Here is a 16,082-nt window from a genome sequence, read left to right on the forward strand (position 1 = left end):
ACTCAGTGGTAAAGAATCTGCTTTGCATGAAGAAAATTGTCAGGTTCCGCACCTGGTATCTCATCCAGGCAAAAAGACCCAGGCAGTAGGCGATAGGAAAGGCCTGAGACCCTGGGAAGCTGCTGCCAACCAGAGTAGTCAGTACTGACCTTGACAGGCCAATAGCCTGACTCAGTCAAAGAAAGGCAGCTTCCTACTTTCTGTTTATATGTAAATCAAGGGTTAATAATATTGTTTTAATCTCATGGCAGTGGATCAGCAGAATCAAACATGCATTAACAGAACAAATGCAAGGATATACCTACATATGTCTGTTAAAGTAGATTCGAAAAAGCCAATAAGCGTCAGTGAATCAACACTGTGAAAGTAGAGCTGGAACATGTAATGCTGTGTACATATCTCCAGCCCCAGATCTCTGTACAAACCAGGCTGCAGTTTTTATAAAGTTTTACAAATTCCCTGCACAGAACACCGTGGTAAAAACAGCTAACTGTGTTGCTTTGGCTATTGAAATAGCGCTTTGGTCTTTCACAAAAGCAGGAGGCTACTAAGTTAAACTTTTAAAACGCACCAATTTACCTTTCTTTTCTGAACAGATTTAAGTTCAGGATTTGTTTGTTTATTTTTAAGACCAATTGTTTGGAAACTGGAGAATATTCCAGGGAGCAGATAAAGATCACTCACTTGCAAGGCATTAAGCTCCTTTGCACAGAAGCCTTAACCTTCGGGAAGAGCTCTGGGAACAAGCCAGGCCTCGCCACTATCTGACAGCTGTTGTTTTGCAGAGTTTCACTGGGGGAATGCGGGTTGTCTCTTTGCACGCAATGGTTGAAAACAAGAGCCAGGCCACTGTCAGCCTCATGGAAAGATTGACGGCTGGTTCTCCTTGCGTGACAGGGAGCCCTGGTTAGTCAGCACTCTTCTTTTAGACCAGAAGGCAAGTTCTCCCTTCGGTATTTGCAGGGGGAAAAAAAGATTTGGTTCAGCTTGGGAGGAGGGAAGGAAGTGAAGGGTGGAGTCTTGGCCGAGGAGGTGGCATAGCGCCCAGCTCTTTTTCACATGCAGGGAAGATATATCTGCAAGCTCTAAGCACGCAAGGCTGTCAAGAGACAGAGAGAGGAGCAGCCCACAAAATAATGGGAGATGCCGCTAGAAGGCCCCCCCCCCCCACGCCTCCTCATGGACACTTGGAAGCACAAGTTGTGGAGTTGCATTTAGGAGATGAAAAGGAAGGATTTGAAAGAGAAAAATTCTAGTCTGCTGAGACTCATACCTTTAAATGAAAGGTTGCACTGTGCTTCCAGCACCTGAAAGTGCAGAATTTTTAGAAGCCTCTCTTAATGAAAAGACAGCTGGGGAGAAAATCACAATGGCAGTGGGGTGGGTGGGGAGAGGGAACGTTTCTTCTTGTTGCCCTTGGTGTTTTGTTCCTGCTAGGGAGTGCTGCCCTTTGTAAGCCACGGGCCTTTGGAATACGTGATGTTGCCAGGTTGCCATGGGCATGAGTTTGCTGTTGCCAAGCGTGTAGGGGAGGAGGGAGGTCCCTCCACTTTTCTGATGCACACGGGGATGGGTTGGTACAGAGGGTGCAGGTAGTTGACCTGAAAGCTATTGGAGATCCCATTGGCTGTGGGGCTTTGCAGGAGAATCTGAGGGTGGGTTCCAAAGAACCACCGGGGGATCTATTATTCAGCGGAAATATGTGCTTTAAAAAAATTAAATGGCACTAGATATATGTTCTGCATTTTTTTTTCATTTTACATCTTCAAGTTTTGTCCCTGTTACACGTAGCAAACAAATGGACACCCTGACTATGGGGTGGCCAAACTGAGGCTCTCCAGATGTCCATGAAATACAATTACCATGAACCTCTGCCAGTGCGTGGTAATTGTAGTCCATGGATATGTGGAGAGCCACAGTTTGGCCATTCCATATAGAGGTGAACTCTACAGCCGAGGTATAGTGGCAAAGCTGGCCGTCTTCCGAACTAGAAATGCTGATGTTGGGATCTGGGCAAATCTCATTCTAGCCCAAGGGTCCCCAAACGTTTTGAGCTTGAGGGCACCTTTGGAGTCAAAATGGCTGCCATGGGAGGTGGAGTTAACTCGAAAATGTTACAGAGCAAAATCCTAGAATCATAGAGTTGTAAGGGGCCATACAGGCCATCTAGTCCAACCCTCTGCTCAATGCAGGATCAGCCCAAAGCATCCTAAAGCAGTGTAACTCATGTGTAACTCTTATAGCAATTCTTCATCATTCCAGGCAGGTGCCTTTAAAAATGAACACATGGTTTAGAAATAACTGAAATAATAATTTTCCATTTTTCTTTTTCAATAGCTGTTCAAGATAAGCATCTGACAAAGCAAGCAAGTAATGGACTTAAGGAAATGGACTTTCTCAAGGATTCTGCCATGCCTGTTGAGCATGGGCTCTTACTTGAGGTGAGTGATGATGATGATGATGATGATGATGTTGTTATTATTAAGATATGTTGGCCTCTCCTCCCTGGCAACAGGCTTGGGGGGGGGGTGACAACAATAAAAATATATACAAAGTAGAAGTAAAAACATATACAAACAACAATTTAAAATTAAGAACTGGATAGGCTACTCTGACTCTGGCTGCCAAGGTCAGAGAGATTCTGGGATGATGTTATCTCCATCCTTCAGATGGGAGGGGAGGTGGGGAGGCAAGGCCCCTTTCTGATGTGCTTAAGTTGGCCTCAACCATATGCCTGGAGGAAGAGGGCCGTCTTTCAGGGTCCTTTGGGACGCTGTCAGCTCTGATAGGGCCCAGATTGGAGCTGGCAGCTTGTCCCACCAGACTGGAGCCAGGGCTGCAAAGACCCTGGCTTTTGTTGAGGCCAACTGTACTTCTTTAGGGCCAAAGACTTCCAGCAGGTTGGCATTTGCAGAGCACAGTGCACTTTGGGGGACATACTTGGAGAGGCAGTCCTCAGGCATGCAGGTCCCAGATTACATTAGGCCCTGGAGATTAAAACCAGTACCTTAAGCTTGTCATATTGGTTAACAGCAGTGGCTTCTAATCAGGTGAGCCAGGTTTGATTCCCTGCTCCTCCACATGCAGCCAGCTGGGTGACCCTGGGCTCGTCACACTCCTGATAAGGCTGTTCTCACAGAGCAGTAATGTCAGGTCTCTCTCAGCCCCACATATCTCACAGGGTGTTTGTTTTGGGGAGAGGGAAGGGAAGCTTTGAGACTCCTTCAGGGAGAGAAAGACGGGTATAAAAAACAACTCTTCTTCTTCCTCTTCTTCAACTCGATCCAGAATTCCACCAGTAACAGTGCAGCTGCTGGAGAGTGGATCGAATGCGTGCTCTCCATGGGGTCCTCGTAAGAATAACAAAATGTTTCTGACTTTGAATCTCATTAATATAAATAATTCCATGAAAGTCACTAATTTGCAGATAACTCTCACTGGCCTGTTTATTTGCATATAATAATTTGTGGCCTGCCTCATTGGTAACAGTTTTGATAAAGTGATTGCCCTTAATTGTCCAGAGTCAGTTTGTGGGCTGCAGTCCTATTTCCCTAGCTGTAAGCCCCTTTGAACCAAATGAGACTTACTTCTGAGTAGACCGTAGGTAAAGAGGCAAGTGGGGATTTAAAAATTTGTTGAATACAGATGTCTTACATATATCTGGGGCATTCACTGACAGCAAATGATTTATATCACAGAGGGGTTGAACTTCTTGTCCCATTAAGCATGGGAAGATCTGTTTTTCATCAGTTATTACTTCCATGACTAATTACCCTCTGTAGATTATGTAGTATAGTGACTGAGTACGAAAACTGAAACCAGGAAGTCCTCCTGGGTCATCTTGGTCATGAACTTCCGAAGATTATGTGTCTTGGTACCATAAAATGCAAATTGGAACTTCAGTATGTCTTGGGGCATGGAATGGACAGCTGATTCAAGCTCTACACCATTTCATTATGAAAAGCTAATTTCTCTGCTGACCTACTAGTACTTCAAAGGGAGAAAAAGTGTCCTTTTAAAACTGGATATTTTTCTTTTTAAAATATTAATAAATTATTATTTTTATTCAAAAATAAGTTGGACTTTTGTAAACCGCCATAAGCTTCTTGGGAGTGGCGGTTAATAAATAAAATAATATTAATATAATAAGTAAAATAATAATAGCAACGCAGAGTAGATGGTTTCAAATACAGAGACTGTTTTGTAAGCAACAATCTATCCTTATAATTGGATAATAGAATGGTTTTAGATATTGAATGACAATAGCAAGCATTATTGGGTTAGGTGTGATCCGAGGAGGGATGAAGAAGAGGAAGAAGAAGAGTTGGTTCTTATATGCTGCTTTCTCTACCTGAAGGAGTCTCATAGCAGCTTACAGTCACCTTCCCTTTTTTTCTACCCACAACAGACACCCTGTGAGGTGGGTGAGGCTGAGAGAGCCCTGATATCACTGCTCAGTCAGAACAGCTTTATCAGAGCTGTGGCGAACCCAAGCTCACCCAGCTGGCTGCATGTTGGGGAGTGCAGAATTGAACCTGGCTTGCCAGATTAAAAGTCCACACTCCTAACCACTACACCACTATTACACCAAACTGGATATTAGGCATGGAGAAATTAGCATTGGTAATGAGTCAGTAGGAAGAAATGGAGGAAAAGGGGGAAGAAATGGAGGTAGTGACAGATTTTATTTTCCTGGGCTCCAAGATCACTGCAGACGGGGACTGCAGCAAAGAAATTAAAAGAGGCTTGCTCCTGGGGAGGAAAGCTATGGCAAATCTAGACAGTATCCTAAAAAGCAGAGACATCACTCTGCCAACGAAAGAGTGTCTAGTCAAGGCTATGGTCTTCCCAGTTGCAATGTATGGCTGTGAAAGTTGGACCATAAGGAAGGCCGAGCGTCAAAGTATTGAGGCTTTTGAACTCTGGTGCTGGAGAAGACTCTTGCGAGTCCCTTGGACTGCAAGGTGAACAAACCGGTCAGTCCTAGAGGAGATCAGCCCTGACTGCTCTTTAGAAGGCCAGATCCTGAAGATGAAACTCAAATACTTTGGCCACCTCATGAGAAGGAAGGACTCCCTGGAGAAGAGCCTCATGCTGGGGGTGATCGAGGGCAAAAGAAGAAGGGGACGACAGAGAAAGAGGTGGATGGATGGAGTCACTGAAACAGTCGGTGCAAACTTAAATGGACTCTGGGGAATAGTAGAGGACAGGAAGGCCTGGAGGATCATTGTCCATGGGGTCACGATGGGTCGGACACGACTTCGCACCTAACAACAACAAATACTCCTTGCAAGTCCTAGTGAACAGACCCTGAGCAAAATCTGCATATGCTCCCTAACAGCACCTAACAGCAACAAATGAGTCAGGAAATCTAGGTCTCCATTGCTGATTCAGTGGATGTGAAGTGAACATTGTTAAATGCTACATAATTACTAGATTGTTATTGCTCTCGTTAGATGCTTACTCACATCTTGTGAAAGATTGAATGATTTGAAAATGTTTGTCTATTGCTCTTTAGACTCCAGAGCAGCTTTCTCAACCAGGGTTTCATGAAACTCTGTGGTTTCTTGATTATCCTTGGCTGAATCTGCATGGAGCTTTTACTCCAATCCCAGGTTGAGAAAGGCTGCTCTAGAATGTGCTTACAACTCTCAAGACATCATATACGATTAAAATAGCATCAGTGTACATTTAAAAAACCATTTGATTTTACACTGATCTCCATTCACCCATGATCACAGACAAGTATCATGCGTTCATGTACACACACACACAAATCTTTTCCCTCTTAATAAAACAGTAAGGGGTGTTGGGGTGGGCTCAGTCTGTGATGGGGAGGTGCAACAATTGGTCCCATGGCCCTGGACTGACAAGCGGAAGGGCCAATCGGAAGGCGCGAAGCGCCTTCCGATTGGCCCCTCACCAGGACAGACCCAAATTCCATCCAGCCAGGGGCAGTCTGGAGAAATGGCTGCCAGTCTGCTCCTGACCACCAAAGGGAGAGGAGGTCAGAAGGGCTGCCAAGGGGGATGAGAACAGAGGCTTGGACAGGCCCTTTTCGCCCCAAGGCTGTCCTAACTGTCAAGTCCAACTGTGAATTGGCTCAGAACCCTGACAGAGCTGGCAGGAGGCTGCAGAGTGCTCTCCCTCCCCTCCCTCCCTTCAGGCCTGCTGCGAAGGAGCCTCTGACAGGCCCTGACTGAGGGGAGGGAGGCGTTTTCCTTTAGAGAGCAACACAAGGGAGTCTGAGAAACTTTCCCCTTCGGCCGAACAGTTGGCTGACAGGGAGGCCACAGAAAAGCCCCTTCTCACTTAAAATACTTCTCTCGCCGGAGGTTAGACACAGCCAAGCCATGTGTCTGTCTTCTTTGCAACTCTGCAGATTTGAGGCCACCGTACAGCGTTATTCTGCAGATGTAACTGGTTATTTTGTCTCCTGTTTCATCTGCACAACAACCCTGTCTCTCAGACCTCTCACAGCCCCACATACCTCACAGGTTGACTATTGTGGGGAGACGAATGGAAAAGGTGTTTGTAAACCGCTTTGAGACTCTTTTGGGTAGTAAGCAATAGGGTACAAAAATCCGTTCTTCTAAGGAGCAACCATGAAAGAAGCATGTGGGCACATATTCACACAAGAAGGGAAATGACGCAGAACTGGGGGGAATTGGTTGCCATGTAATCTTCCCCTAAGAAGAGTCTCCAGTCTGATTTTCCCTTCACATGTCTGAGGACATGGCTCTGGAAAGCTCATCTGTAACCACTATGCCACAATTCCCAAAGGTCAGTCCTCTCCCACACTCAGCGAACATTCCACACCACAGGTTGTTGACACCCATATCTCCTCATTTGTCACCATGCCACCACAACCTCCCACACAACACACATGACAACCCCATGCCCTTACAGACTGGACAACTCCTCCCCTTCCTCTTCCCACTGCCAAGCTCTAGCGCCTGTTTTATTTTTGGATACAACTGGCTTTGCCCCTAGTTCAATAATAATTTCATGTCAGCAGAATGAAGAGCACTAACTCAGCAGTATGTATGACAAAATAAATATCTATTTAACTCCAAAAGCTTGATAAATTCAGTACCCGTCTGATAGAGTGATGGCATAATTCATTAATTAATTAATAATAAATATGATTTTTAATTGTTGTGCCACAATTGAAAAGGATATTTCTTTATTTCTTATCTCATTTCTGATCGTTGAAGAGAAATAGAACAGAAATTCAGATGAAGATCGGAATTAACAGGCTGGTCTGAATATGGTTACCAGGCAGTGCCTGGCAGCTGGTAGGAGAGGGTGAGGGGGGAGTGCCTCAGGAGCCTCATATACTAACCAGAAGTTCTTACCAGAAGTGACAAAGGTCATTGGGAATCCTAGATTTTCCAGAAATTCCTAGGGCCATTCCGCACTCGTCCAAAATAGCACAATGGTTACAAATTGAAATCGCTACAGTTTTGCCGTTATGCACAACGTCATTGACAATCTGCAACACTCCTGAAACCGATCCGCAAAAAGCACTTCGTTGTAGCGCTTTTAGGGAAATCCCAAAAAGTGGATTCACCCTCCGAAATGTGCTACACTCTTGCAACCAATCAGCAATACTAGCAGGAAAGTTCTGTGCGTTACCATTGTTGTGGTTTCTGCAAAGTCCCTCCCCCTAGCTCTCTCCTCTGATCTTCCGGTGAAGCGATCACCATTTTTTTCTCTCCAAGCGAGCGGAGATCAACGCACCGGCGAGCCTTCGTTTACCCAGCGAGGCTTCCCTGGCTGCAGAGCTGTTTTAAGTCAGCAAGCACGAAACAACACACAGCCCTGTTTGCTGGTTTATTTTCCCTCTATTTTTTACTGTATTTTCGGCCGAAAATCGCGCCCGTGCCGAGGGGGTGGGGGTTCACTCGGGGGGAGCGTGGCAACGATGAAATGGCAGTTCAAACACCACCTGCTATCTAGATGGGTCTCTCTGTTGCAACGAATCAACGCAGATTCGTTGCAACGTGTGTGTTTTTTTTTTAACTTCCTTAAAGGGAAAGGGGCTTTTTGGGATCATGATAACAGCCGCCCATTGGCTGCTTGACGGCCAGAGGCGGGACGAGCTCGGCAATATCGCTTCCTGGCTAGCGATTTTTGCCGAGACCGGAAACCTGTGGGAAACGATAGAAACGCAACTGGATTCCACTACAAACCCAGGTATGCATAACAACGATGGCGTTTTTTCATCCCGCAACCAATTTGCCACATAGATCCTGGTGTGGAATGGCCCCTAGAGCTACCCCAGAAGTTACAAATGGTAACTCTAGGAATCACCAAAAACTTTATGGTAATATGATCAAAATTCTTGCAGTTCCTAAAGTTACCCTTTGTTATTTCTGAGAAGAACTTCTGTTAAGTATATAAAACTTAAAAAACTAAATAGCTTCAGGCCTTGGATAGGAACAGATAATCCTTTCAGTACTTGATACGAAGCAATGTCAGGCCTTAAAGGTAATAACCAGTGCTTGAATAAGAAGTGAGTAAGCCACCTGTGTACTATCGTAAGACTGGAACAATATGATCTCTGAGATGATGCCAGGCAGAAATCTGTCTGCAGCATTTTGCACTAATTGATGCAGCTACTATCCTAAAGGGTTTGGCAAATCTGTGTGGAGGGGAGCCCATTGATCTAGGTCAAATATGTTGATGGGCTGCAGACAAGACAAAATTGAAACCGTTTCCACTCTTCCCTCCTTCCACCACCATCCTGATGCTTCTCTGCATCAAAGAAAACCTCTTTCCACAGGCAAAAAGGCTATAAACATGCTATTGAAATTGGGGTTTGTCAAGAAGCCAAGGTATAGCAGCCCCATAGGGTTTTCAAGGCAAGAGAGAAAAAGAGGTGCTATCCCATTGCCTGCCTCTGTGTAGACTGCCTCGTGGGTCCTGCGTCCAAATACTTACCAGGACCAATACTGCTTAGTTCCAAAAATCTGATGAGATTGGACCAATCTGGGCTGTCTGGTCAGGGTCTCTTGAAATTATGAAAACAAGAATACACGATGGCTTTCATGTCTGACTTTCCAGTGTCCAGAAATCAATGCCAGTTCTTAGCAACAGAATATTTTAAAACAGAGTATGAGTCCAGCAGCACCTTTTAGACCAACAAAGTTCAATTTTAGGTATACGTTTTTGTGTGCATGGACACTTCTTCAGATGCTTCAAAACAGGCTTCCTCTAGCCTTACACATAGTTAAATAGGTAAAGACAGGGTTACACTTTGTTGGTCTACACTATTGCTTCAGACCAACATGGTTACCCATTTTATTTTTAAAACACTGATAATATTTTAAAATCTGAAATTTAACTAAAGGGGGGAGGGGATACATAATTAAGAATAGGCATAACCTTTACCTTCCCCCCCAGTGTTAAACGAGAAATAAACTTGCAGTTGTTTTTGTAAAATACTGTGCCATCCTTTGACTCACTAACCTTTTTGACTTGACTTAGAAGTGTGGACCTCTGCTCAGAATGGCACTGCCAATATCTTCCTCTGCCAATATCTTCCGGTCACTGAAGCATTTGTTTTGCACTGAGGGATGTTCCCTGTCTTGTAGCCAACCACCAGGTGGTAACTGCTATTACAACGGATCTCCAGGTGACAGAAATTTGTTCACCTGGAGAAAATAGTTGCTTTGGGAGGTGGACTCATTATATCCCATTGACATCCTTTTCCTCCTTAAATCCCGCCTCCTCGGGCTCTTCTCCCAAATTCTCCAGGCATTCCCGAAGTTGGAGCTCACAACTCTGCCTGTGGCTGACTGGGCACGAATCTCCTGTATTCACTTGGATTTCCATCATGAGTCAGTGGTTCTTGCGAGGGAGGAAGGGGTGTTGGACCTGATTCCTTCTGTAGACAAAGCATGAGTTCTGGGAATGATCCCGAGCCCCTCTCTGAAGGAGAAGCTAAACCATTTCCATTAGGGGGGAAAAGTCGAGGCCCGTCTCTCTCCTCCATTCAGTCAATTTACAGACTCCCAAGACTAAGACAAAAAATGCCAGAGGTTAGGTGCATTTAGATACCATAGGCTGGCATTGAGTAAAGTGTACCCCCCACCCCCAAGATTTTATCTGTAATGATCTCTGAAAGATTTCTAGTCCAGAAAGGAAGCACCAGGATTTTAGAGTAGACAAAGATCTTTCCGTTGCTGTAATAGGTGTCTGCTTGAGGAAGGTTAAAGAAGAAGCCTGCTGCCAGAGGTACCTGCCAAAGAAACTGGATGTATTTGGGTGTGTAGTCATGAATCCCAGTTCCTGACCCAAGTTTGTGGAGTGTGGAGAGCTCCCGGGGACTCCTGGACTGCTGGTCTGTGCCTTACTCAGAGGCAATACATTCCCTGCTTTCTCCCTCACTCCCTCTGCATTCCAAAGCAATCTAATGCTGGGGCTGCTTATCGCCTTTTGTACTTGCATCCCTCTGTGAAGCCTCAACATCCGCTCATGTTTCTCACCTCTCAGAGCAAAGGGCACTTCTGGCTCTTCTCATGAGAATCTCTGTCAGGTTCCTGCCTAAAGTGCCCAGCTATCCCTGCCCCTGCATCACCAGGTATCAGACCCTCTGATGTATTTGCTGTCCTTTGTCTCAGTCAAAGAGTTTGTTCTGTGAGCTTTCTCCTGCTGTTACTCTCCTGCTTGAAAACCTTTGAATAAATACTTCTTTTGGATTTCTCTGCACCTGATATCTCAAGGATGTTGTTGTTCGAGTGACTTTCTTCAGGGGTGACTTCTCTAAGTTCCTGACATGTGTGGGTGGGTGTCCCATTTCCCCCATCTTCCTTTCTGAGGGAAGATGTATGTGTAACTTCCAAAGTGAATGCTGTCAGGTTTGCTCCTACATCACTTCTGGGGAAAACCATAGTTTCCAACAAGTCCTAGAGCTATCCGACATCACTTCTGGGTATGCCCTGGAAGTGACATAGTGGCGCACAGGATGTAACACCCTCACGTGTCCCCAGTCTGACAACTCTCGTGTGTGCTCTAAATTTGGGCAGGGTGATTCCAACGAAGACTAAACACTGAAATTAGGCATAGTTGAATGTGCACACTGCTTGTTTAATTGTACATTTTTTGGACAGAACACTGATAGAAATATAAACGTTAGAATTAGCCCTGGAGTTAGCAACAATAACAGCACCAGTGACGTGTGGGGCTTAGCAGACAGGAGTCGGTTTTCTCTTCTTTATGCAAATGGCTGTCAGAGTCCTAGAAATGGAGTGCCGCAGCCAGTCTGTTTTTCCTCACATCCTGTTTACAAGTGCACCTCCTCGTGGAAGAACTATAGGCGAAATGTGTTCCATTCCCAAGTGCCAAATATAGCCAATTATTTGGAAAAGAGCCCTACCCTAATGTGCAGAAAAAGAGCAATGTACTCATAAATGAAGTGGTTCCAGATAAATGGAAAGTTCAGACTTTCAAAACGTAGTAGAAATTCAAGAAAATAAAATAAAAATAAAGACCAAGTTGCGTGACTTGAAAATACGTGAACGCCCAGCGTGGCGGGGGGATTGGACTCTTCTTGTATGTTGGGAGCCATAGTCACTTGGTCTCTGGAGACTGCAGTCCAGGGCATTCGGTTTCTTCATTGTAAAGAATAGTGCAAAGAGAAGTAAATGCGGCACGGACGTATTATCTTTTATTTTATTTTCACTAAATATGACCTTCACCCAACCCCCTTTGAAGTGTTCCTTGGCACATTTTCAGTTAAAGTGCTGAAAGAATAGAATGGAAATTATAAGGAATCTTGCCAAGGGAAGCTATGCCTTCGTAACGATATTTGTCTCCATTCTTTAGTAATGTTTCTAAGCTCTTTTGGTGGAAGAAAGAGAGAACTTTAATCCAGCCCCCTCCCTCCAATAAAATTGAACTTGCTGTGAACTGTAATGGGCTAATTGTTAAGTGGCAGGTGTAGTGTTTCGTGACTCTATAATTGGATCTCAATGTTTGACAAAGAACATGGAGTACATTTTTAAGCAGAGTATGTGGGAGGAAGAAAAATGTTTTCATTTCTTGTGTACCATAGATGTTTGGTTTTTTTGAACGAACCCCTCTGTTTTTCCCACAAACAAATGTTCACAATACGTAACTGATTCATGGGTTTGAAGTGCTATCATAGAATAGAAATGTTGCCTCTTATTGAATCCACATGCATTTAACACGTGATGTCACTTATTTTCATGGATTAAAGTGTAGCATCATTTTTATTTGGAACACTCATCTATATTATAAACTTTGGGAAGAAAACAGCACTTGATCTTAGAAATGTTTTGGAAGCCAACTGGACTGTTTTACTAAACATGTTGCTTTTAGAGAGCGAAGAGCCTATCGTGTTGTATTGCTCAAAAAGTTAATGCCAGATTGGCAGGTGCAAGAGCTGCAGTAGGGGTGAGCGCTTTGGTGCAGTTCAGCCGCTTTGGTGATCATCGAAGCCCAAGGCGGCCCCAGCGCAGATTTATTTATTTTATATTATTTATAAAGTCCACCTTCCAATTTTCTCTAGAGAAATATGCTCTATCGTCTGCTACCTCATAGAGATTATTATTGTTATTATGGCTTTGCTTATAATTGTTATTAGGGGAGGGGTTGTGGCTACATCGTAGAGCATCTGCTTTATTTTTATTTTATTTTTATTTATTTATTTTTGTATTTATAAACCCCTGCTCTCCATTCAAACTCACAACAGTTCACCATAAAACAATAAAAACCAATATAACCCCCTAAAATATTGAACATTGAACATTAAAAGATGGCAATACAAAGTTCTAACCCCCACCCTCTCCCTCTGTCCAACTGGAGGCCAAGAGCTCTCCCTTGTTGGGAGCGAGGGTCCTAATTTAACCAATGCTAAGGGATCTTCTGTTGGTAACTGTGGGACCCACCATGCTTGACGTACAAAAGGTCCTAGGTTCAACCCCCAGAGCCTCCAGCTAAAAGGACCAGGCGTTAGGGGGTGGGAAAGTCCCTGGAGAGCCACTGGCAGTCTGAGTAGACAAAACTGACTTGGATGGAGCAAAGGCCTGATTCAGTCAATGGCAAGTTCACATGCTCGTGTGAGACCAGTTATAATTCCAAGAGATGTCTAGTCTGGAGGTCAGCAACTTTGGCGAGCACCAAGAAGCACTGAAGATCTAAGCAAGAAAGCTGGGCAGTTTTTCCTTCCTTGTTTTTTTACTATACAGAGTCTGGCAATTTGGAAAGCAGTATAAGCAAATGGCAGCTGCCCTGACAGGGATAGCCAAGCTAGCCCAGACATGTCAGATCTCGGAAGCTAAGCGCAGGGTTGGCTCACATTAGTAGGCCATCCAAGGAAGTCCAGGGTTGCCACGTAGAGTTGGGCAGGGCCAAATCCCCTCTCGATGTCTCTTGCCTTGAAAACCCCATGCAGGGTCACCATAACTTAGATGCAGCCTAACAGCACTTTGCCACATCCGCAGTCCAAAGGAGCTTAAAAGGGATCCTCAGCTGGTTGGAATTGCTTGATGGAAGAGCTCTCTGGGGGACATATTCTGAGAGGCGGTCCCTCAGATTATGAGGGATGCCACAGAGAGAAGGGAGTAGCTGATGCAGAAACTGCAAGGGGAAACGCTGAGCGAATGTAACTTCATTACAAGTTACCTGATCAGGGTGGTACGTGCAGACATCGGCCAGGGTGGAGAAGGAATGAATATGGACAAAGTTAATAGACGATGCCTGCTTCTGCAGCCAAAAAGACAATCCAAAGGACAGAACTGGGAAACGCCCATCTAAAATATTTCTCATAAAAGTTTGTTCATTTATTTAGTGTTGTTTATAGACTGGTTTCCAACTCTAAAAGCCCCCGAGGTGGTTTACAGCGTAATTATTAAAATGCAATAAAATCACTTGTAAAAAATAATTTTCAACTGTGCCAAAAATCAGTTTCCACCCCTCACCCCCTACAGCACCATTACACATTGATCTAAAGGCCCTCTAGAAGAGGCAGACCCTTCTTGGACCATTAAGGGAGCAGCCATTCTTAGTCTCTGAGGGAGAATATTCTATAGGGGTGGGCAGCAGCCAAAAAAGCCCTTCCCCCCAGTTTCCAGTGGCAGAACCTCCAGTACCGCTGGTTTCCGGAGGTCCTCCAGTCAACAGAAATAGGTTTCTCAAGTTGTCTTCGAACTTTCCTGCATTCTTATTTTCCTTGTTTGGGTGTTTTGGCAGCTTCGTGCACCTTTTCTATATGTGTTTTATTCCCCCTAGTGGTCTATTTGATATTACATTGCTTTGTTTCCAGCATATAAACCTGTCACTTAAATCTGCATGGAGATATGCTAGACATAAGCAAGTGTAATATCAAATCTACCACTAGAGGAGCAAAACACAAGCAGATCAGGACATACACACATGCACACACCCACACAACCCCCCCCCACACACGCACACCACCAGAAGCAACAGGAATTTACACATGTGGAAAATGAGAACATGGAAAAGCCATTTAAGAAGCTCAAGGCAAAGCTTTATCTGCAGTGATAACTCAGGAAATAGAATCAAGATGAAACAACATGCTGGTCAGCAAAGAATCCCTCTGGCATCTTCTGGTTTCTAGCAGGCCTTTGATTAGTCACATCAGTGCCTCTATGTTTGCTCTCGTGGACCAGAAAGTAGCTCTTTAAACTTGGAAAATATCACAGATGTCTTAACCTGCCCTTGCAATCAGGACTCCCTCACACCCAATTTCTAGAGAGGGAGGAATGGCAGGAAATGCCATTCACAGGACTCCTGCAGGACTGACTCACATGCTATGAAGTCCTTGTGGCTGCCAGATGCGATATCAGAGCGTGAGTGGTGCTGATTTGAATCGGAACAAAAATACGTGTGAGAAAGGGGTTTCTGTAAGCCTGCCAAACTCTGAGTTGGGGCTGGAGGACCCCTGGAATTATGACCCATCTCCAATAAGCATGAATTGCTTATTGATGTATTACTGATTTATCTAAAACCTTTATGCCACTTCTACGAAAAAAATTTATTCTTTGGAAGGTCGACTGCCTGGCTTTGCACCCAACTGAGGTCCCTCCCATCCCTAAATGCCCCTTCCCGGGGCCCTGTCCTCAAATTTCCAGGTTATTGTTGTTGTTATTTATTACCTGCCACCCCTGGAACTAGTTCGTGGCAGGGTACAATTTGTCCACAATAAAACCCCTATAAGATCCCATGAGCACGGTGGTAAATTCAACCTCCTGACCCCCCCAATAACATCTGAAAGAGGAAGTGGGAAGCGGGAGCACAGATGACACAAAGCATGATGCCGCTAGGCACCGGGGGGGGGGAGGGGGGCACACCAGATCTTGCTGCGGTGACCTCAACCCTAAACCTGGCAGAAGAGCTCCAGGGCCGTTTCAGGTGGTGAAAATGGCACATGTCCTCAGACCAGTCTCCCTGCAGACTATGGTCCTAGTCTAAATCAGATCTTCCAAGTCTGATGGAAAGTCCTCATGATAGCCACGTGGTTTTTGTAACGTGTGAGTTGAGCCTGAATGCTGTCCACAATCTTCAAAACTTAATGAACACAGGGATGCCTTGAGTCTCGAAAGCTAGCCCGGTGGTGACTCCAGGGTCCCCAACATGGCACCCATGGGCACCATGGTGCCTGCCAGCATTTTGCCTGGTGCCCGCCAAGCAATGTCAGAATGACATCTAATGATCTCTAATGATCCACTGGAGATCTGATTCACTGTGTATATTTAAATAATGATGACTCAGCACCAGTTGCTTCCACTGTGTGGGTTTTATTACTCCTCATTTGCAGTATATATTTAAAACCACTCCTCTTCTTCTCTGCACCTGGATTTTGTCTGGGGGCATGTTGTGGCTGTGTCCACCACCCCTTGTCAGAAGTCCAAAGGCCCCCACAGGCTCAAAAAGGGTTGGGACCCCATGCTTTAAACAGAGCATGGATCCTCTTGTTTATTGTAGCATAACTTGCCCAGGCAAGTCAGCTATCGTTTCAGAGGTGCTGAACACTTGTTGGTTTTAGTATTGCTTTAAAAAACATAGGTTTTTCCAAAAGAGGGAAAGAGGTA

General features: G+C 44.8%; 1 protein-coding gene across 4 annotated transcripts in view; it reads left to right on the plus strand.

Moving 5' to 3' along the window:
• The window catches only part of AHRR (aryl hydrocarbon receptor repressor), a 78,786-nt gene that overhangs the window by 40,265 nt on the left and 22,439 nt on the right, over window positions 1–16,082 (plus strand). For all 4 annotated transcript variants that reach the window (XM_077304629.1, XM_077304630.1, XM_077304628.1 and 1 more), the window contains exon 4: window positions 2,338–2,441. In XM_077304629.1, the coding sequence (XP_077160744.1) occupies window positions 2,338–2,441 (104 nt within the window). The remainder of the gene's footprint in view (window positions 1–2,337; window positions 2,442–16,082) is intronic.

Source organism: Paroedura picta, chromosome 11 (genome assembly GCF_049243985.1).
Source record: "Paroedura picta isolate Pp20150507F chromosome 11, Ppicta_v3.0, whole genome shotgun sequence".
In the NCBI taxonomy this organism is placed as follows: domain Eukaryota; kingdom Metazoa; phylum Chordata; class Lepidosauria; order Squamata; family Gekkonidae; genus Paroedura; species Paroedura picta.